The sequence below is a fragment of the Parus major genome, chromosome 9 (genome assembly GCF_001522545.3).
Source record: "Parus major isolate Abel chromosome 9, Parus_major1.1, whole genome shotgun sequence".
In the NCBI taxonomy this organism is placed as follows: Eukaryota; Metazoa; Chordata; class Aves; order Passeriformes; family Paridae; genus Parus; species Parus major.
In genome coordinates this window covers 4,182-26,458 of record NC_031778.1, presented here as the reverse complement: position 1 = coordinate 26,458, position 22,277 = coordinate 4,182, and the positions used below count along the sequence as shown (strand labels likewise).

Below are 22,277 nucleotides of genomic sequence, written 5' to 3'. Positions count from 1 at the left end.
AGCCGAGCCGAGGTGAGCCGAGCCGAGGTGAGCCGAGCGGCTCTGCCGCGCCCTGCCCCGGGGGACTGTGGGGTCTATGTGCGCGGCGGTAAAGGGACCGGGAATGAGGGGAGGCGGCGGACAGGAGCGCTGGGAAAGGGTCTGTTCTTTTCAGCCGCTCACACGGACCCCCGAACCTGAGGAGTTTGGGTGATGCTGGTGAGGAGGGAGCGGGACGATGGGCGCTGCCGGTGGTGCCGGGGAGGTGAGGCGCCCTGGCCGCCCGCCCAGCGAGGGACCTGGTGCTTGTATGGGCCGCCATGGGACTCCCGGGCGGGGGCCGCGGAGGAGCGGGGCCCTCCTACAGCGGGAAAGGCAGTCGCTTCTGAACACGCTCTCATAGAAAACTCCAGGCGCGCTGTTGAAACCGGAGGATGAGGAACGTGACCGACCAGCTCCCGAGGAACATCTGGGCTGCTTTAAGGCACCCGAACCCCGAGCGCAACCCTAAGCCCCCCCCGTGCGATGCCGGGTTGCGGTCGGACGGGGCCTTGGCCTTCGGGTTCGGGTGTACTCCTGCCTGTGTGGGAGCGCTGAGACCTGGCGGGAACGTGGTGGGAAAGCGCATTCGTGCAGGATTTCTGTGCTTGGTCCCTATGTTAAAATACAATGTAGCTGTAGCTGTCTGCATAACTGCTCGCTGCTTCGTTTCTCAGTCGCTGTGAGAAACTTCCCTCTGCTCTTAGCCCGCGTCTGGAAATAGTTGGGTGACAGAGAAGTCTCACAAATTAAAAGAATGTTCCTCTGTGTTCCAGCAGGATCTAGTTTTGTTTGGCATTGAAAACCTCTCATGGAGAATGCTTAAGCAGGAATCAATGACATCACTGGGCAGGAAACACTCTTGGAAGGAAGAGTTGCTATCAGAGCAGTCTTACACGATAAAAGGATCACGGATAAGTTCTTCACTAACTGAATGCAACGTAGGCATTCAGACTGTTTCATGGGCTGAAACACAGATGTTGCAGATACTAGATTTTATTTTTATCTTGCAACTTCCCTTGAGAAACATGTTATCCAGTTTTTATTTCATGTAAGTAACCAAGGTGCCAGGTTTTTCTCAGCAAATTTGGCTTCGTGAGAAAGGACACCAAATTGCTTCAGTGTTTAACATCTTCAGTTTGTAACTCACATCAAACCCAAATGAGGTTAAAATTGTGTAAACATTCACCTCTATAGTAGCTTTGAGAAGAAAATCCTGGAAATCATCCCCACATTGAAACAACTTTATCTCGTGCCTGACACAGAAAGTTTGGCTTCTGCTGTCTAATGCTGGGGCAATTTGTTTTGATTCCAAGATGTCTCTGCTGGGAGGAACAGACTGAGGGGTGCTGCAAACTGAAGCAGTTTGGTGTAATTTCACACAAAGCTGAACTTGCTGACAAAATCTGCTTGGAAGATGGAAAGAATTGGGTCGTGATAATTTCAAATCTGTAGAATTAAAGTACGAGCGAGCTAGGTAAGAGATGACTGTGGGCTTTAGGAGTGGGAACAGGTTCCTTGTGCTAAGAGGGTGAGCCAGGGGAGGGACTAGAAAGGGGAATTGAGCTCTTATCACTTGCAGATACAGCATATGCTGTCATTTTTATATTGCCACAGTAAGTCACAATCTTTTGAAATCATGCACGTTAGTGGTTGGTGAGTCTTTGTTACGAGACATTTTTGCATAGAAATGTTAGATAAGAAATACTTCAAAAAAAATTTTTTTTGTACCTGACTTATATTTCACATGCAGCTAGCTACAGATATGGAAATTTTATATTGGTAAACAGAAGGTAGAATAGCTGAGTTTGCAAGCATCTAGATAAAAAAGGAAGAGAAAAAGTTTCATTTTGAAGCTCTTAGCTCTTTACAAAACACTTGAGCATGGGTGGAAATGTTGAGGAGAAAGAGGCTTGAAAAAAAATAATACATGAGTTAAGGGTTTTTTTTGGCTTTGAAGAAACTGTTTCCTCTAAAGGGCAAGATGTTTTTTAGCAAGGTGTTTGGTTTGGTTAGTTTCCGGAAAGGATGTGGACTTTCAAGGCTTCAGAATGGTTTGTCATGTATCTGGTGTCTTCAGCTCCCCACATTCATATTGCTTGAATTTATTGTCTGACTGTGTTTATAGGAGCAACAGTAGCTGAAAATTCTGCCCCTTGTTAGTACAGAAGAATCAAATACTCTGTGAAGAAGTTGACACTGTTTCAGAATGTGGCATCCAATCAGGGATGCTCCTTTTTCAGTTTAGTGTGCAGCAGCAGTGGTTTGTGGGTGACTTTTCCTCATACAATTTTTAATAAGCTGAAAAACATTACTATTTTTTCAGATTTTTTCCTGTCATTCCCTAAAAATGTCCAAGGTAAGAATAACATTTCTGTCTTTCAATGTAACAATGTGGAACACATTTTTTGTTTTTAAATATTAATCTTCAATGACAAATTGTGCAACTTGCTTCTGTTTGATGGTGAAGGGTATTCTAAATTTACTGTCTATAGGAGACATGATATTGAAAGATGAGTGATGTAAAACATAGATTAAAGAAGTTTCATGCAAGTATAAATCTCTGCAGTTAACTAACACTTTTGGAAGGATTTAATTTTGGTCAGAGTTGTGTAAAAGCTCCCTGGTGCATCTTCATTGAAGCATCTTTTCTGCGATTTTGTGTAGAGCAGGCATCATTTAAGGAAATGGTTTAGATTTCTTTTCTTTCTTTACTAATGGAATCAACTGGCTTTCCAATAAAATCTTTCATTTAAAATATTGTAACCTAAAACATTATTGTCATGCTGGGATTCATTTAATTCTTGGTCCCAAGCATTGGATATGACGGGTAAAACATCCATTTTGACTTTTTGGAGTGAAATGAATGCTAAAGGGGGCTTGAGTAATGTTTGAAGAGGGAAGTAAGACATGTAAAGATTTCTCTGCTATATCTGTAGCAATGAGCATTCTAAACCCGACTGAAAATGTAAATTCCCCTTCCCCACACTTGAAGACAGCTCTCTGAAGAGCACTTCCAGCAGCTGGCTGTCACTTCACAAGTTGCTCAAGGATTTTCTTTGGATGTGCTAAAAATGGATCAGAAATGGTAATCTCTTTATTCAAGTCCATAGAATACGATGTTATTTTAACTGTGTGTGAAGACTGTTCAAAAAGTGATTAGTGCCCACAATTCATACTTTGTCATACTTTGATAAATAATTATTTGGGATTTTATTTCTGTTTTACTTAAGGTGATCTTGTCTGGATAACTGAACAAGCGAAGCTTTGTGTTTTAAGCTCTAGGTCAATGTAGTTGTTCTGCATTTCTTTGTGAAACTGTTGAGTAGTAGGAACCTCTGAGTAGTTTCCTCTCTGTCACATAGCTTCAAACCTTTCGAGCTAAGTGAGGAAATCAGTTATACAAAGTAGTAAGTCTTGAGTGGTTGCTTACTATGTCTTATTTTATTTTTATTTTATTTCATTTTTAGCAACAGCCTGCTCAGTTTACCAATCCAGAAACTCCTGGCTATGTTGGATTTGCAAACCTTCCCAATCAGGTTCACCGAAAGTCTGTGAAAAAGGGGTTTGAATTTACTCTTATGGTAGTTGGTAAGGAAGTTTTATAGTTTTTCTCATAATTAGTACTTGCTCACAGGGAATTTGAAGTTAAAATGAATGTTATTTGCACTATTCTTAGGCTTCAGCTTGCAGCAGAAATTTTCCTGTACTGTTGCATTTGACTTTCTTTTATATTTTGTTCATTCTTCCAGCAGTTGTTTACCACATTACAAACCATGCTTGAATACATTAACAAGTTTGTGGGTGAAGAAATTTTATTGTGCACTTCAGCAGTCTTTCCTTCCTTCCTTTCTTCTCCCCTGTCTTGCAGGATTCCAGCACTCCATTTAAAATGTAGTTTAAAATTGGTTTTGCATTTGAATGCAGTCTTAGTTCAGTTGTGTGTTTTGATTAAGAGACCAGTATTAAGGAGACCATTCTATTTAAAATGTTGCTTACACTTCTTTAGTTCAAAAGAATCTGAACTCCAGTCTTTTCAACCCTTCCAAAGACTCTTGTAAAAGAGTGAGAAAGGCTGAGAATTGGACCAGTTGGTTTTGATGTGAGGTATTACTTCTTACTTTGATCATGATTATATGTTAGCAGTTGTAATCTAAAGTGTTATTCTATTTGATAATTCATGGGGAGTCTGTGTAGGTATCTGGAATGGAAAGAAAAGTCTAGTGTCTGCAGAAGAAATACCTTGATCCTTTGAGAAATCTTTTAAGTGGACACCCAAATCAGGCTTGGGTGTCTTCTCTGTCTCTCTGTGAGCCATAAATTGTGAGGTTTGGAGTTTGTAATTCTTGCTTTTAAATAGGCTTTCTCAAAAAGTGAATAATAGAATAAGGCTCTTCATTACCTGGCACCACAAGAAATAAATCCCATTTGTGTGCTAGATTTGCCTAAGAGAGATCACAGTGAGAACAAGCAGGAGAGGTGAGATAGTGCATGATAGGAGGTGTTTAACTTCCTAATTGTTTTGGATTGCAGTAGTTACAGGGAGAGTCTATCCTCAAAGCTTTCATTAGTTTTGCCAAATGACAGCCCTAGCACTGATTTTGTCCTACTTCTGTATTTTGTTCTTCAGTGTTGTACAGTTTGCCCTTATCTTTGTCTTCCTAGAATTTTATTATGGTTTTTTACTGTATCTTTCATTGGATTTGATTTGGATGATACCATAAAGGATATCTCATAAAATCTAAGAGGAAAACCAAACTATAAGTAGCTGCTTCAAATTATGCTGTCAACTTTTACTCCTCAGAATTTACTATTCAGTGATTATTGGTGTAAATAAACACACTCATGGTGAGAGACTTCTCCAGGGTCAGGCTGTTCAGGTAGAAGCAGTTTATTATTTAGGTAGAGGGTGGAAGAGGTCTGTTTATGTTGCCAGCCACAGCGTAAACATGCTCAGGGAGGGAGAGAGAGAGTGGAGAGATGGGTTGGAGAGCATGAGGGCTGAAGGTAATTAAGGGAGTAGAGAGAGAGGGGCAAGCGGGGGTGTAAGAGCAGGGAGTAAGAGAGGAAGTTAATAGAGGGCAAGAGAGCAAGTAAGAGAGCAGAGGAAGTTAAGAGAGGAGTGGGTAAGAGCAGAGTGGAGAAGTTAAGAGACGAGCTTAAGAGAGAGTAAGAGGTGAGTGAATCAGAGGGTAGGAGCAGGTAAAAGACGGTAAGTTAAGAGAGAGAAGTTCTTTTTACAATACATTGTATCTTCTTCTATAGTGAATATTCTAATTCCTAGTGACTAATCAGTACACTACATACGTCCTATAGAATTTACATGTAGCCTTTAAGAACTACCATATTACCATACAGTGTTACATTTTAAACTCTAAAAGCTACTTTTCAAATTCTTCTCTTGCTACTTGACCTTTGGATTCGCTAGCAGCAGAAGGGTATTGTTTCATCAACAGGGATTCTCTTTCAGCTGGCTAGGCTATTGTTCTTTGCTTATATAGTAACTAGCACTCAGCATCCTATAGCTTAAAGCTAGTTTTCAATTCTGTTTTGATCCTAGGTTTCATATTTTCAGAATCTTTTGCTAAACAATTGTATTCATAAGGTTTCCCTGTTTCATCTTCCTCAACAAGTGATCCTAAAAGTGTGAACAGTTTTGAGAAATAAAAGGTGTGCTTTCTTTTCTTTTTTTTTTTTCTTTTTAGCTGTAGCTAAACTTATCTTCCAGATCTCTTTGAATTCTATTTGTAAATAGTGCCACATAAAACAGTTCTGGAAGAAAGCAATGTAAAATTATACAGACCAACAGTTGTTTCTAGCCTCTTGTAAAATAGAAATAGAGGGGAAATTACATGGTGTAAGAGTAACAGAAAGACAATTAATCCACCCATGTTGAAGTAAAGTGGAACTTTACGGTTGCTGCCTGCCAGTATTTTAAGAGATAAATGAAAACTACAGGAAGAGGACATGGAAAAAAAATAATTTCATTGAAAATTTGGAGTAGTATTTTAAGATACACTAGCAGGGGGAAGCAGCTGATGTAAGATAAAATAAACTGTGCTTTAAATTGTTGATTATTTCAACGGTTTGGAATGTGAATTCATTCTCTTCAAATATGCACGGAGTTTATGTTCTCTTATGGGCAGTGTCACAGTGCCTGTTTTGAACTATCATTCTTCATTAAGTTGCCCTCCTTCTTAATTTCTGAGCAGGATAATACTTTAAAATCTGCCTGTGCTGACAGAATCCTAATCAATGATTTTGCTTTTTCACACAGCTTTTCGTTATGTTTTTTTTCCTGCTATTGTTTACTGTGGTATCTGAAAATATGAGCTGGAGTTTATAAGAATTTGGCAGCTTGGCTATGTTGCTCCCAAATAAATCCCAGTCACTTATATTTATTTTTATGTTCATTCTCATTATTAAGTTATGACTTAATCTAAATTGTTGTTTCAGTTGAGTCATTAAACTGCTGTAGCCAATATAATCATTGGCAGTGACTATGGAAGCTGATTTGGTTTATGTGTAATATTTACTCATACTGAAACCGTGGAATGTGGTACTGGATGAAATTAAACTTCTTTGGTTTTGCTGAAATGATTCCATGTGACTGTTGAGTTATTCTGGGTGCGTGTCATCTTCACTGGTGAAGGCTGCACTGGCACAATCTGATATTGAAAGCTGCATTTTATAGGGCATTACAAACTGGCAGCTCCTAGTCAAATCTTCATTTTAAAACAATTTCCATCCTTTTATTTTCTTTTGTTCAGATGTTTTTGTCATATTTGTATTGCAGAATAGTCTGTGTTGCTCAGAGATTCTGTGGTCCATCATTTTTTGACACCTAATTTTTTAATTGAATTCTATCAACACCTGAAATAAAACTAAAATTCTAGAAAAAGATCTCTTCAGTGAACTCAAGTACTGAGCATTTCAAGTTGCTGCTCTTTTTTATGCTATGAACATTTGTTCTGATTAAAGTCTTGATCTTTAAGTGATTAGCTGACCTCTGAATTTTCCACATGGCCATCAGTATCTCTAGAACAAAAATATATTTACAGTACAATTTGGTGACCTCCAAGTTCATCAATATAAAATAATTGCTCAGTGGCCATACTACTCTTGCTTTGAGTTCTTGTTTGCCATATTGGCATAAAACCCAGAAATAAATCCCACTTTATGATGCCTGCCTGTACAGAAGGTCAGTAATGCATTTTTCATTGTTTGAATCGATGATAAAGCCTTGACTGGATCAAGGATTTCTCACTGGGCATATTTCACATTCTGGAGCCATAACAGAAAACCATGTCTTAAAAAAAAGGAGACATGAAATGAGAAATCTTAATGGGTCACAACTCCACTTGACTAGAAGCATTAATTACACATCATCTGTGAAAGCTCTGGGAAAGTGCATTACAAAACCAAGATCTAAAAAATTTTTTCAACCTTTTTGTGAAAACTTAGCTAATCCAAAATAAAAAAATCGTAGATTTTTAATTTGAAAGAAATATGAAAAAAATAGGTAGTCACATAATACCATCAGATACTCTTGAAATCATTTATGTAAATATGTTGAATTTATCTTTATATTGAATCACAGGTGAATCTGGATTAGGAAAATCTACATTAATAAACAGCCTCTTCCTGACAGATCTCTACCCAGAAAGGATAATCCCAGGAGCTGCTGGTAAATACATCTTTATTCAATGGTTTTTGGACTAGAATGCTTTTATCTTTGAATTTTGATAACAGCCAGCAGTGATTTCTAGCTGTAATAGTTTCTCAGGTATTTCTTGACACTTGAGCTGTTTGATAAAACCATTTTCCCCCTCACCCAGGATGTCTATTGGGTCTTTATTATTTAGTCCTTGGCTGTATTCATATTAACACCTAGAAGTCTGATCCCTTCTTTTGCTTAAAAACAGTCATTGTGTCACAGTGAGATAAACAACAACTAAAACAATCAGAGAATTTATTCCGTTTTTAATCTGTTGCAATTATAAACATATGAATTGTTTATACCTGCTTGCACCTTGATTCATTTGCTTTGGATTGATATTTAGTGGATGAGAATTTCACTTCCTGTTCTTCTTCATTTCCTTGTCCTATTTTTAATCTGTTAACCAAGGTATGCAATAATCCAACAAAAGAGAATATTGTAATAAAATAAAAGATGCATTTTTTCTCTTTTTGCTACCAGTTGAATGACTTGCTTTAATGGTTTTATCATGTTTGCAGATGATTACTTATAACTTCAAACCTAGGAAAACAACCCATTGCATATAATTTTGTACTGTTCTCCAGTTACCTATGGCTTTGTCTTGTCACCCTGAAAACTAAACCTTCTGATCTTGTTTTCATAGTTTCAGTTACTTTCCCGGGAAAGTAACTATAAACATAAGTTGTTTACACTTTCCTTCTAAGAAACGTCCCTTGATGGATGTTTCACATGACCAGTGTGATTGGGAAAGTGGCAATTTAGTTATCCAATCCTTGATCATAGTCAAGAATCTATAAATACTGGAGTCAGAAAATAAAGTTACTTCTTTTTCCTGTCACACCACTGAGATGTGTTTGTGTGAATCATTCTGTGTCCTTTAGCCATGTTGTCTTGGTCCCTTTTGCCGTAATTTCTACGTTATTTTTAAGAAAAGTATGAAATCTCATACAATCCTCTAATAACAGCTAAAGAATTTATTTCTGAGTCTTTTTGTTATCAGGCTTTAGAATGTAATTGACAGAATAATATTTATGATGTTTTATCTGCCAATTCATCTTTGGAGCTTATCTCAGAACGACATGGTCTTGCAAATTGGATTCTGAAAGATGGAGTTTGTTGTCTTTCAGATAAGATTGAACGCACTGTGCAGATTGAAGCCTCAACAGTTGAAATTGAAGAGAGGGGTGTGAAATTGCGCCTGACGGTTGTGGATACTCCAGGATATGGAGATGCCATCAATTGTCGAGACTGGTACGTGCACAGAGAAAACCTCTTGATTTATCTGTGGAGACTGACATGGATTTCTTAGCTGTCCTGTGGGGGTGGAAATGTGTGTATCTGTGAAACGCTGAATTTGAGGTGGGATTTTTTTGTTTTCTAATTCTGAGGAAGCTTAATTTTAGTGTTATGAATTAATTCCTGTACATGTGAAGAGGCATCAATAACTTTGACAGAACTTGAAATAAATTTTGTGGCACTTTTTTTTCTCTTTTTTAACTTCCATTTTGCTTGAAAGAGCTTTAAGTGAACAGTAACCTTGACTCTTAATAATACTCTGAGAAAGTAAATCACCTACTCTTCAGTGCAAAAATCCACCCCTAGATCTTGTTCACATTCACTTGAGCATTCTCAGATTCTGTGGCTAATTTTTAAGTGCTTTTCATCATCTTAGATTTTGTTTGTTTGCTTGGGTTTGTTTTGTTTTTTTAAAAATTTACATTGTAGTAGATACTGAGAAGTAATCAGCGGCAATCAGTTTTCAGTGGTATTCCCTTTTCCCACATCTCTCAAGCCCCTGAACCTCAAGGTAACCTCTGGCTTTCCCCAGAGCTTTGGAAATCAATGCCTCCTGATAAAGTGAAAATCATGTTCAAGACCAAGTGTCCTGTCCTGGTGAGCCCAAGAGCTACTACATGAACAATCTCCTGTTTCATTTGTTCAAAACCTTGTTGTTGTTCAGAACTTCACCTGAAATAATTTTTCTTCTGGGTCACGACAGACCTTACAATCTGAATGCACTCTGGAATATGCTCCTTACAAAAACCCACAGCACTGGGAAAGCCTGAGCTTCATTCCTGTTGGTCACGGGACAGAGCTGATGTTTTGTTGACCACATCCACTGGAGTCTGACAATGCCTATTTTGCCATTTTACTCCTAAAAACAGAATTTCCCAGGCAGGTCCCTTGACCTTACTTTGTTTTATGGCAAAACCAGCCTTCGGGAAGATCTGGATTATGTTCTCTCCTTGCTCAAAAACTTCCGCTACCATGTTTCCCCACACGTTGATGTCATAAATGTACTGCAAGTGTTCTGAAGCCTTACACTTCAGAGGTAACATTGGCCCTTCTGCTCTGAGTACTTGCCCACTGGAAACTGGGGCTTATGTTTATGCTTGAAGAATTTCCTGCGGTGGTTGCACTTCCTTCTCAACTCCTGTACCCATGCTGCTGAGGCAGTGGTGGGTTTTCCATCCCACTTCCTTATGTCTTTTCTCTGGTCATGCAGGTAAAACCACAGGTTACCTCGTTTATATCCTGTCTCTTGAGGATGCTGGTGTTTTGCTCACAATAGCAGAGACTGGCCCATACTGGTGGAGTATAGAATATTTCCTCTCTAATTTGCTCAAGTTTTTCAAATCTGTTGTTAATCTTGGACAGTCTTTTCACTGCTGGAGGTGCAGGTTAGTAAGGAAAAAAACCCTGATATTCATGTTGCCAGAGATGGGTCACCTGAAACTCTGTTTGCTCTCCTTCTTTCATTGGCAACAAAGCCAATGAGTTGATGTACAGAAGTGGTGCACTCTGTACAAACTTCTGCCATGTGGATTGTGTACAGTGGACCTCATTTGGATCTACAGGGGACTGATGGTTATTCGGACCCCTAGAGATTGCCTCCAGTACAGCTACTTCTGTCAGTAGTGGATACCTTCTTCTATGGCCTTCCACCTGCCTGGTCACACCATTAGATGATCCTTGAAAGAATACCTTTCCCTCGCTTTTGACAGAAGTTGCCACCAGAGCTGAGGGTTTCTGTTTTCTTCCCATTCCCCTTGTCAATGCCTACATCCCAGGACAGGGATCCCAGTTGCTTGGCTTCCCTATGATCTGGATCTATATGGGTGGGCCACAATATCCTGGTACCAGAGCAGCCAGGTTGCCAGGATCTCCCCCAAACGGCAGCTGAAATCCTTTCACATATCTTGCAGCTCACCAGCAAGTGAGTGATTCTCTCTGGTCCTGCCTCTTCCTCCTGCTGTGAGGGCCCTGCTTCCCCTTCATCCTTTGCTAAGCAAACTGATTTGGTCTTGGATTTCTTCCAGGTAGGGGCAGCTGTTCATGGCACAGGTTGTGGCAGTGGTTCAGCTGCAGTTGGAATGGCCATGGTGCCTGTTGCTCTGCTTTCCTCCTCCTTGCCTGAGGGTGCTGTCTAGTGATGAGCAGTGTCCAGTAAATAAAACCCAGGGCTCAGCACACTGCAATAAGTTGCTCCTCTTTGGAGTTGCACCCTCCTGTTAATCTGGCCCAGAACCAGGACACTAGAGGACAAAAAGTTGGGTATGAGCAGGCAGTCTCTGGAAGCCATTAGTATCCCAGGCTGCATCAAAAGCAGTGTGGGGGAGAGAGTTCTGCCCCACTCCTGTTCTCCTGGGAGACCTGCATCCGGTTCTGGGGCTCTAGGACAAGACAGACATGGAACTATTGGAGCAAGTGCAGAAGAGGATCATGGAAATGACCCAAGGGCTAGAACAGCAGTAAGGAGAGGCTAGGAGAGTTCGGATTCCATCTGAAAAAGGGAAGAGAAGACTCCAGGGAGACCTGACTGAGGCCTTCAAATGGGCTCGCAGGAAACATGGAAAGACACTTAATACCAGGCCCTGTAGTAGCAGAACAAGGGGAAATGGTTTGAAACTGAGAGTAGATATAGGTGTAGCAGAGACTTTACAGTGATGGTGTTGAGGCCCCTGGCATAAGTTGCCCAGAGAAGCTGTGGCTGCCCCATACCTGAAAGTGTTCCAGGCCAGACTGACGAGCTTAGAGCACCTTAGACTAATGGAAGGTGTCCCTGCCCAGTATCTTGGAAATAGGTGATCTTTAAAGGTCTCTTCCAATGCAAACCATTTATGATTTTAGATCATTTTGGAACAAGAACCTTAAAATGTCTTGAAAATGTGTGGTTAATGTTAATCAATATATAAACATTAACCCAAGAGAAATTTGTTGTAGAGCTGAGGTTGGGTTATGTATGTTTTATCTTACTATATATTGCCGCAGCGGCAGAAAACCCGGAGCACCGCGACTTCTCCAGAAGCAGCCTTGAGAAAGGCTAGCCTGAAGCGCGTGTGAGCGGCTTCGAGCAGTCGAGTGATTCCAGCTCAGCTCAGTAATAGTAGAGTGATTTCGGCTCAGCTCAGCTCAGTGCGGCAGCGGCGGCGGCAGGCAACACAGGAAGAAGGGATGAGATAGCTGGTCCAGCGTTCCACCAAAGCACAAGCCTTTATTTGGGCAGAGCTCCAGTGAAGGGTGCCAGTAACAGCGAATCTCCCGAACAGAGAAAAACCCGGGATATTTATGGGGAAGGAGAGGGGCGGGGGGAAGCCCGAGATACCTGTATCGGGGTGGGACAGCAGGGGAGAACACCAATGAAACACAACAGTTTAACATAACTAACTCAAAGACCCCTGGGAGCGACATTGTGTCGCTCTTACAGAGAAGTATCTCCTCTCCAGGGGAGAGCCAGTATCTCGGGCCTAGCAGGCTCCTCCGTACCCACAATATATATGCATAAAATATGCTTAGTAGTTTGTTATTCTAGAATTCAGTTAAATTTTTAAGATATGTGCTCTTCTATTTTCCCCCCTTCTATAGAATCAGTAAATTAATTTTTGTCCATCGTAAGACTGGACCATCAACAGGGTATCTCAGTGGTTTAATATTACCTTTGAGAGTCCTAAAATAGTGGAACATTTGGTGATTCCTCAAATCCATGTTTATTTTACAGTTTTAAGACCATAATCTCTTACATTGATGAGCAGTTTGAGCGATACCTGCATGATGAGAGTGGATTGAACAGAAGGCATATCATAGATAATCGAGTTCATTGCTGTTTCTATTTCATTTCACCATTTGGTCATGGGTAGGTGTTTCTGTCTTTTTTTTTTTTTTCTTTTTTTTTCCCCCATTATTTTATTTTAGAGAATTGGTTTGTGCCTGTTGACTTAAATTTTCAGAATTGGGTTGCCACTACTTGAGCAACTGCTATAACTGCTGGCATTAATTGGCTGTGTTCTTTCTCTCTGTGTAAAGATAGATATTTATGTTGGAGTGAAAATAAATTGGTAATTTAGAGTAAAAATTTTCCATATCTTAATTTTAGCCTTAAGCCTCTGGATGTTGAGTTTATGAAGGCCATACACAACAAAGTAAATATTGTACCAGTGATTGCAAAAGCTGATACACTTTCTCTGAAAGAGCGAGAGAGACTAAAGAAAAGGGTGAGTGATTTCCTGGCTTGCAGAAATGTGTTGTGCTTTGGCTATGGCAGTATGGTGGCTGTAGAGAGGCATTCTCATTAACCTTACTCTGTCCTAGCTGAGGAAAAATATAATCTCATGCACAGTGTAGCATCACTTAATATGTAGTTTGATGTCTTGTAAATTATTTTATGATGTATTTAACTGAGAAATTATCCTTAGAGTGTTGTTTGCAAAATAGCAATCTGGCTACATTTACAATTAGATTATGAGTGAATTTTGAAACGTTGGAAAAATATTTAAATACATTTTCTGATGATAATTGCTCTGTTACTTGTTTTGTCAGTCCCAAAGCAGATACAGTATCTGCATATAGAATGTGTATACATGTATTTGGTTTTTTTTAACCTGGACAGAATTCTAATGGTTAAAAAATGGGATTTTCAGAGATGTTTCTGATTTTGAAGTTGTTTTTCTTCCCCTATGTCACTCCTTCTAAAGCATTCCAGTTCTGTCTTCCAAAGGCAAGACTTTTTAACACATTCAGTTATGCATTTGCTGGGAGGAGGTGGGATTCAACAAACCATCATGAGCTAATATCAGCTATGAAGTTTAGAAAGAAGTGTTAGAATTAACTTGTCAGAGGCATGCTCCAGTCTTAGCTCTTGCATTGAAAACTTTATGATTTTTGTCAGCTATTCTGAAAATCCTTATAGCTCTCTTACCCGATCAGGGATAAAAATAGAGACTTTATCTATAGAGTACTCTAATAGGTACATTTAGAGTGCTAGAATTCTGCAGTAATAAAGATTTTTCGTTTTTAAAGAGCAAAATTTGGGGTCTGTAGCAAATGGATTCCTGCTGCAGATACCATTACTGTTATGAAGAAAAAAGTATTTCTTGTGTCTATATCTCAGTTTTCCAAACACTCCCACCTCTACCCCCAAGTAGTAATTCAGAGACAAGAGCAAGGAGATTCAGCTGTAGAAAATAAATATGACTTGTGAGTCAATGCTTTTATTATTACAAAAAAAAACCTGCAAAGATTTATCAAAACACAGTTTCCACAAAGGACAAAGTTTTTGTGAACACTGTTGTTTGTTTGTAAGTCTGTGGCAAGTAGTTTTTGTCTATCATGAAGAAATACAGCATTTAAAACCAAATCCTGATTGAGTGATAAATCCAGATTTCTTTATAGACGTGTATTAAGTAGTTTTATGCTAGGATTTAAAAGTACTGATTCTACATGTACATTATATTGATCTCTTTTATTGCATATCTCAGATTCTGGATGAAATAGAAGAGCATGGCATCAAGATTTATCACCTGCCTGATGCTGAATCAGATGAGGATGAAGATTTTAAAGAGCAGACCAGACTCCTGAAGGTGTGACTGGTTGAATAGGTTATATACATGGATAATATATTGTATTTTTTCAGATCACTCAGATGGCTTTAGAACAAAGCCTGCAATGCAACCTGGAGTGAGTCACTGTCTCTGCCCAGGCTTCCCTAGCCTGGAAGATAGTGGCAGCAATTATTTTTATTTATTTTACACCTTTAATTTAAAAGAGTTATGAACTTATTACCATAATATGCATTGCTGAGCAGAAAAAGAGTTGTTCTTGGAGTTGTTTGTCCTGGCTCATTATAAGTAACTTCTGCACTTTTGGCTTTCAGGCCAGCATTCCATTTTGTGTAGTGGGGTCCAATCAGCTCATTGAAGCAAAAGGTAAAAAAGTTAGAGGTCGTCTCTACCCTTGGGGTGTAGTTGAAGTGGAGAATCCAGAGCATAATGACTTCCTGAAGCTGAGGACCATGCTAATGTAAGTTAGAGAATTCCAATTAAATAGTTGTTTAGAAAACAATCACCAAGATAATCAAGCACTACACTGGGGGCTTGCAGCAGTTGTGTAATCCCTGGGCACATTCAGAATTTGTGTGGGGAAGGCCATGAGCAGTCTTGACCTAGCTGAGCTAGGCCTAGTCAGGGGTTGACCACACAGGAGTTGGACTATGCAGGACCCATAGGCTCTCTCTGATCTGAATTAATTACTCAGTGGAAATAATGATTTGTCTGATTCTTCTGTCCAATATAGTGTTGCATTGTTTCTCAGATCCCCTGGAATATAAAACAGGTTGTTCTTATTTCAATGTATCTATAACTAGATACACTTGCAAGGGAGCAGACTTGAAAAGCTGGTTGTTTTGGTTGGTTTTTTTTCCTGGTCTTTGTTACTCTGTTTTGCCTCCTCAGCTTCATCAAAGGCCTCACCCAGGAGTAGAGTTTCTGCCAGGGCAGTCTCAGGGCTGGGTGATCTGTCCTTTATTGCACCAATTTAACTGAAATTAGATTTTAAATTACGTATGCTAAGTGGGCATGCATGCTGAGGACATCGATCCAAGACAGCGACGAATGTGAGAGTTGCTTAAGCAAACTGATGTGACACAAAGATGTTTTATTTTTTAATTACTTTTTTCTTCCTCCAGCACCCATATGCAAGACCTTCAGGAGGTGACCCAGGATCTTCACTATGAGAACTTCCGCTCTGAGAGGCTCAAACGAGGCAACAGGTTGTCATCTCATGGTTACAAGCTGCTTCTCCCTCTTCTGAATTTGGATTTTGCTCTCTCTGTGTCCACCATTGCATTGCTAGGATTTGGTAGACCAAGGGTAGCTCTGGGTAACTCCAGTCAATATGATTCTACTGACCAGTTTACAAAGAGTGTAACAAAAAATATTTGGTAAATCTGAAGAGACAGCTGTGGAGTCAGGGACTTGTGGGAATAGATCTGTGCTTTTGTCTGAGGCTTAAACAAAGTTGGATTGGAATGTTGAAGGTATTAAAGTAGGACAGATGCCTGTGATAAATCTCTTAAAAACATGAAAATTAGATCAGAGCGGATATCTTAAGAAGAGTGTGGGGTTTTTTTTCAGAATTAACAGCTGGAATATTTGGATTGGGCCTTTAAAAATAGATGATTGGATTTTTTTGCAATGCTTTATTAAACATGACATACATAAATAGTAGCAGTCACAGGGTAATAGCTGTTAGCCCTGTTTTGAGCTGGGCTGGAGAGGGCATAGCTTTTCTGGAAAGAGAACTGGGCAAAACACCCCATTTTAAAGTACAATAGCAAGGTCTGTAAAGATGAGTTGGTGAGTTGTTGTGGGAAACTCTGTTCCCTGGTTTAGGTGTTCCAGCTGCATCTCTTCTTATAGCCACTAGAGGGTTCCAAATTGCACATTTTGGGGGCTTTAGGGCATTTTGCAAGTTTCCCCATCTTGCTGTTGACAGAGATTTTGTCACATGTCTAGTCAGTTTTCAGCAAAAGGTGTTTTCCTTTTGCAGTTTCATGCCTGTAGCGTTGGCCTACAGGCAACAAAATGCTCTTCTCTCCTGACTTTAAATCCTGCTTTCTGAAATTCAAGGTAAAAGTCCCCAAACTTCCCAAGTTCTGGAGCCCCTTACCTAACAGGTGTGTACAAAGGCCTTAGAAGTAATGTGACTTAAGGTCATCCAATTCTTAGAGGATTTCAAGTTGCTGTTAAATTTGGTATGTGAAACTAAAACATCTTTTTGTATCTTTTCTAGTTCAGTGGCCCATATATCTTTGCTTTCACATTTCTGAAGTGGTGCTAGAATGTAGTTAGGTTTACTGTAAGTGAGGGTAGATTTCATATGAATCTATTTCAAGAAGCTTGCACTTCTGCTACCAGGAGTGCTTGGTAATAGATGCTTGTTGACTGTACTCACTAAGGATCTCAGAGGTTTTGAAGCACAGCAGATTTTTTTACAGTGTATTTCTCTGTTAACTTTTAAACAAACACCAGTTTGTTTGCTTTGCATATTTGATGGCACTTGCTTGATTAGATCCGTTTGTAGATCTTTCCTGTTGTGACATGGAGTAGGAGAAAGGCATTAACAAAGTGGTAGGAAATCTTGAATAAAGCCAGGTGGGAGGCAGTGGCTTCTCCCAAGTAACAAGTGATGTGATAACAGGAAATGGCCTCAAGTTGCACCAGGGAGGTTTAGATTGAATATTAGGAGAAATTTCTTCACAGGAAGAGTGTTTGAGTACTGACACAGGCTGCCCAAGGGCAGTGCTGGGGCTGCTGTCCCTAGAAGTGTTCAAACTGCTTGTGGATGTGGCACTGGAGGACATGGTTTAGTGGTGAACACAATGCTGGGTTAATGCTTGGACTCAGCAGTCTTAGGAGGTTTTTCCAACCTTAATGATTTTATCTTTCTAACAAAATTAATATTATTTTAGGAAAATAGAAGATGAAGAAGTAAATAAAGACAAGATTTTGCTTGAGAAGGAAGCAGAAGTAAGATGACAGAACTTTATATTCTTGGGGGAGTTTTTGTTCTTTTGTTGCTACTTTAGAGCAAATATGTATATGATCTTGGTAATTTGTAGAGGAAATCCAGTTATATGCCAATATAAAGTTACTTAAGAAAATAAGAAAACAGAATGAGAAGAGGTGAGAGGAGACTCAGGATAGGATAGGGATTTTTTGGAACAAGTGGAATCTGGTAAAACATGATTCCACTGTAGTGATCAGCAATGGATGTAACACACACTGTGTGGGCAAGGAGAACCATCCTCATGGGAGTAAGGGTTCTGCAGTTAATAACTGCAGATTGGGACAAAGTCAGTTCAGCTCTGCAGCAAAAGAGGGAACGATGGTAGAAATGGTCAGAAATAAAAAAATAAATGGGAATTCTCATTCTGCCACTATGACAAATTCATAAAGCGTGGCTCTAATGCTGCTTTTCTTGTTCTTCAAACCTATAAAGGTTATAGATAGGCAAGACTAGAAAAAGTGCAATGAAATTATGCTTGTGTCTCAGTGGATGGTTTGCCTGTAATACTTGCTTCCACCTGGTCATACCTAGCAAGGGAGCTGGGGAATAATCCTGACAATTTTTTTTTATGACAGATACAGGAGTAGTTTGGAGAGACATTACCAGGCTGCTTTTTTTTCTGATAAACTTTAGTAAGTGTAAATGCTTATTCAGTACTTCAGAACCATAATTTTTATACATTTAACATCAGAGAATTCCATTTAGGGACCCTTAGAAGTCCCATCCCACAGTACAATAGTAAAGCCTATTTATTTCATTCAGTAAATGCCAGCCTCTTCAGTGATGAAATGCAATAAAAGAAGATGCCATGACCTGAGATCGTTACCTGTCAGATAAAGAAAATGCAGATATGTGATCCCTCTTTAATAAAAATAAATATTAGAGTAGTGACAGTGAAGAATTATATTCTGAAGTGAGATTAAGCTACAGAATCAATCTGTGCTGCTTTTCCAGCTCCGTCGCATGCAGGAGATGATTGCAAGAATGCAGGCCCAGATGCAGATGCAGATGCAAAGTGGAGAAGGTGACAGCACTGCAGTTCATGGGCACCATGTGTAAAGTCTTGGGTAAGATGCTTAAACAGATGCTTAAAGGGTTTCTCCTTTAGCTGCTCTCTAATGTGCTTGGTATTAAGGAGTTTTGGAAAAATGTTTACACGTGGTGTTCCATAGGTTTCAGTTTTAATTTTAATTTATAAGGATTAACTGCTGTTTGCAAAGTTAAACGGCTTGCAGTCAAATTAAACAATCTGGTGGTGTGTGTGTGTATGTATGAAAAAATTTCAGAAAGGTGATACAATATATACTGGTAAGAATGATGGAAGAAGTCTTTGAAATAATTTAAACAGGTATCTTAATCTCATGATGAAGTCATTGCTTCCTTGTGACTTATAAAATGCCTGCAGTTCTTTCAGGTTTCTTAATGTGGGAAGTGCTGATCTGAAATGGTATTTTCCTGTCTTGTTTTTAGATCATTTTATCCCCTGACTCGCAGGAGACCTTCTGGAGCTGGATTGCAATGGTGGAGGCAGAAAGGATGCCTCCATGTGGTCTGGAGCTTGCTGTAGAGTTTAATGTGGGACTGTTTTGTGGTAACATCTTGTGAGATGTATTTCATAACATGTAGTCAGTTGGTGTTTTTATATATTATACACATTTGACTTTTGTTTTCTTTAGTCCTTCTTATCTTTTATATTTCCTATTAGGGATACAAAATAGTCATTGAAAATTTTCTAGCCTGATAAGCATTAGATAATAATATTTTTTTAATATACCTTATTAGTTCACTGCTTTTAAGTTTGTATTCTATTAAGAAATAAAAAGCTGTCAGTGATTCCTTGTTCAGTGCCAGTCACCTCATTAAGGTTGCCTCCCTGCAAGGTTAATTTTATAAATATAGCAGTGTTTACATGTGTGTGGAGACCAGCAGTCCTTTCTGCTCACAGCACAAGATTTCCTTGGCCTCTGCAAAATATCAAATGAAAATTAAAGCATGCCTTGTGTCTTAGTGAAAGAAAGAAGAGGAAATGCCTCTGTGAGAGGCAAACTGTACATGACAGGCATTGTTTATTTTAGATTTAACCTTGAGGGTTATTATTTTCCTGAATCTTTTACTCTATTGCAGCTAATTTTGAATAGTTTCTTGTAGGCCATCACAAATTACTCCTGCTATTTTCTGGCATTATTGTAGCCAAATAAACTTCAGAATAAGGCTGATTTTATTGAATGAGGTAAACTCCAAAGAGTAGTTTTCTATGCATAGATGTTTCCTATATTCAAATTAGAAGAAATTCTATAATTTCTAGTAAGTATTTCCATACTATTTTTAGGGCATTGAAAAGTGTTACATGTAGTAAACATATATATATATATTGGCACACTTCTCTTTTTAAAAGTGACCTGTTCCTGACAGGATCAATGTGAACTGTGTTTTAAGTTCTTTCTCCAGGACAGAGTCAGCAGTATTACTTCAGGAATGACTCTGGTTTATTTTAGTAGGACAAGGTCACTTTCTTAATCCTGGTAGCAAAGGAGACTGTTTTTGGCTTGGCTGTACTGGTCCTGCAGATCATGCCTCATGTTGTGTTTGCATCAAATAATAAATGCAGCACACAACTGCCCAGGTGGTGTCTGACAGGGCAAGCAGTGACACACCCTGGGTTGTCTGCTGCTCCTGATAAAGCCAGCAATCAGATTTCTTCATCTGATCTATCACAAAACATCCTGAATCTCAGCAGCTAATAAACAGATAGGTAGAATTGCAACTTCTTTTGGCTCTTTGAGCTCAGGTGCTGCTGTGACTTTTATAATTTTGTTCATATTTCTTTGAAAAAAAAATATAATTTCTACAGCTAATGTATAATTCTAGTGGTACTTCACTAGCTAAATTAAATATAAACCTGTTAATCAAATGAAATTTTTACCTGCCTGAAACTACTGTTTTATTTGAATTTTTTTCAAAATGTGAAGTAAAACCCTGCATTGTAGCCTTTGCTGAGGAGCTCCAGTTCTTTTCAAAACCACGTACAATCAAAGTTTGCCACGACTCATTTGACCTTCCCTAACTTTGACAAAAGTAAAAATGAGAACCTTTTTGTATGCACAGAAGAGTTAAATCCCATTTTGTCAAATCTCTACATATAAAACGTGGATGGAAGAACATGTGCTTCTAAATCCTTGAGATGCTTTTTCAAAAGAAAGTATAGGACCAATGTAGCAGAGCTGTCAGAACATTCCCCAATACCTTATTTATTTCTATTACCATGAGCCTGTACTTGAAGAAAAACTGTGAAATGTAAAATGTCTACACAGGGGCCTGGTTGCACTTGTCACTCATGCTGTGTATATTGGGTTGATAGGGTTGTTTTTTTTTTTCCTGTATTTTCAGCATGGGAACAAGAGCAGATTGTCCATTTGATTAGTGCTGTTTGGTCACCATCTGTGAAATTCTTTCAGGCAATGTGTGATTCTTTGGAATATTTACATATCTATTAAAATATTTGATTAAGATAAAGCATTTCACATGATTCTTAAGCAAAAATTAGTTGATCTAAAAATTCAGCAGGAGAAATATTTTTGTATGCTGTTTTGGTATTTAATGGGAAAAAACAAGTTTATGGCACTGGCCATTTTAGCTGCAATACTCAAGACAGGTAATTAATTACTGCTTCTTTCCCAAGCCTTTGGGGCAATTGTTCATAGTGTGCCTGATGTCTCTGAAGGTCTATTTCCCCTTCACTTTTCTTGGGATGGTCTTGAAATTTATGGTTTTGTGCTAAGGCATGAAAAGCCAAGACTACTTTTCTCAAAAAAAGCTGCTGGTAAAAGGAAGATATGAGTAACCAGAAAGACCTGGAGACAAAAGGTAGATTCTGTTTGGTGGCTTGCTGAACTGGCCACAGGTTTTTTTTGGGTTTTTTTTCTGTTACTGTGTTGTGAAGGTTTTTATTTTAGGAGTAAAAGTACTTTTAAATTTGCAGAGCTTTATAGTTGTTAGCAAAAATTACTTGTTCTTGGTACAAAAACCTATTATAATCTATGTACTACAATTAGCCAAAACTGTAATAAAAATTGCTAAAAAGCTAGTTTGTGTTTATTATGCTTCATTATTATATTCAATATTAATTTGTGGTAATATGTTGGAAAATTTGGTAATATGTTCCAGCCAAGACAGGGTTAATTTTTGCAGCAGCCAAAAGGACAGGGTTGGTGTGGCAGTGAAGGGGATTAGGCTCCATGGGTAAGCATTTTTCCATGTGAAGAACTCTCTCTTTTGTATCATTTCTGTTAGTTAACATGGTTGCTGTTTACCAGTCCTTCTCATATCTCATTGCTGTTTCCAGTAAATTGTTCTTACAACATTTTGTGCTTCCAGTTCTCTTCTCTATCCTGATGCAGAAAAGAGAGGGAGAAAGAGGGAGTGAGTGATTGGCAGCCTGGTTTGAAGTTTCCGTGGGAACAGCTAAATTGTGGAATACCATTCCTAAACCAGGACTGCCTTAATTCAGCCCCAGTGTGGGGGCACAAAGGGGTGAGATAACCACAGATCTGCCCAGAGCAGTTTAGAAACAGGTTTGATCCAAGCATTTTCTATATTCGGTCATGTTACTTGGTCTGTTGATGTGGGTGTGGACCCTAGCTGTGTATAGTGCCATACATACTCCTTACGGGGAGTTCTTTCAGAGCAAGGAGAGCAG

General features: G+C 39.1%; 1 protein-coding gene across 9 annotated transcripts in view; it reads left to right on the top strand.

Annotated features, from left to right (window-relative positions):
- The window catches only part of SEPTIN2 (septin 2), a 21,833-nt gene extending 168 nt beyond the window's left edge, over positions 1-21,665 (top strand). For 2 of the 9 annotated variants that reach the window (XM_015637295.3, XM_015637298.2), the window contains exons 2-13: positions 2,345-2,377; positions 3,489-3,609; positions 7,619-7,705; positions 8,866-8,989; positions 12,738-12,872; positions 13,113-13,230; positions 14,494-14,595; positions 14,889-15,034; positions 15,699-15,782; positions 17,484-17,541; positions 18,536-18,648; positions 19,052-21,665. In XM_015637295.3, coding sequence (XP_015492781.1) covers positions 2,369-2,377; positions 3,489-3,609; positions 7,619-7,705; positions 8,866-8,989; positions 12,738-12,872; positions 13,113-13,230; positions 14,494-14,595; positions 14,889-15,034; positions 15,699-15,782; positions 17,484-17,541; positions 18,536-18,640 — 1,089 coding nt within the window. In that variant the 5' untranslated portion in view covers positions 2,345-2,368 and the 3' untranslated portion in view covers positions 18,641-18,648; positions 19,052-21,665. Of the gene's footprint in view, positions 1-6; positions 28-154; positions 1,070-2,344; positions 2,378-3,013; positions 3,107-3,488; positions 3,610-7,618; positions 7,706-8,865; positions 8,990-12,737; positions 12,873-13,112; positions 13,231-14,493; positions 14,596-14,888; positions 15,035-15,698; positions 15,783-16,561; positions 17,454-17,483; positions 17,542-18,535; positions 18,649-19,051 lie in introns of those variants that run through there. The other 7 variants (XM_015637297.3, XM_015637299.3, XM_015637296.1 and 4 more) reach the window with 7 other exon arrangements.
- The last annotated feature ends 612 nt before the right edge of the window (positions 21,666-22,277 follow it).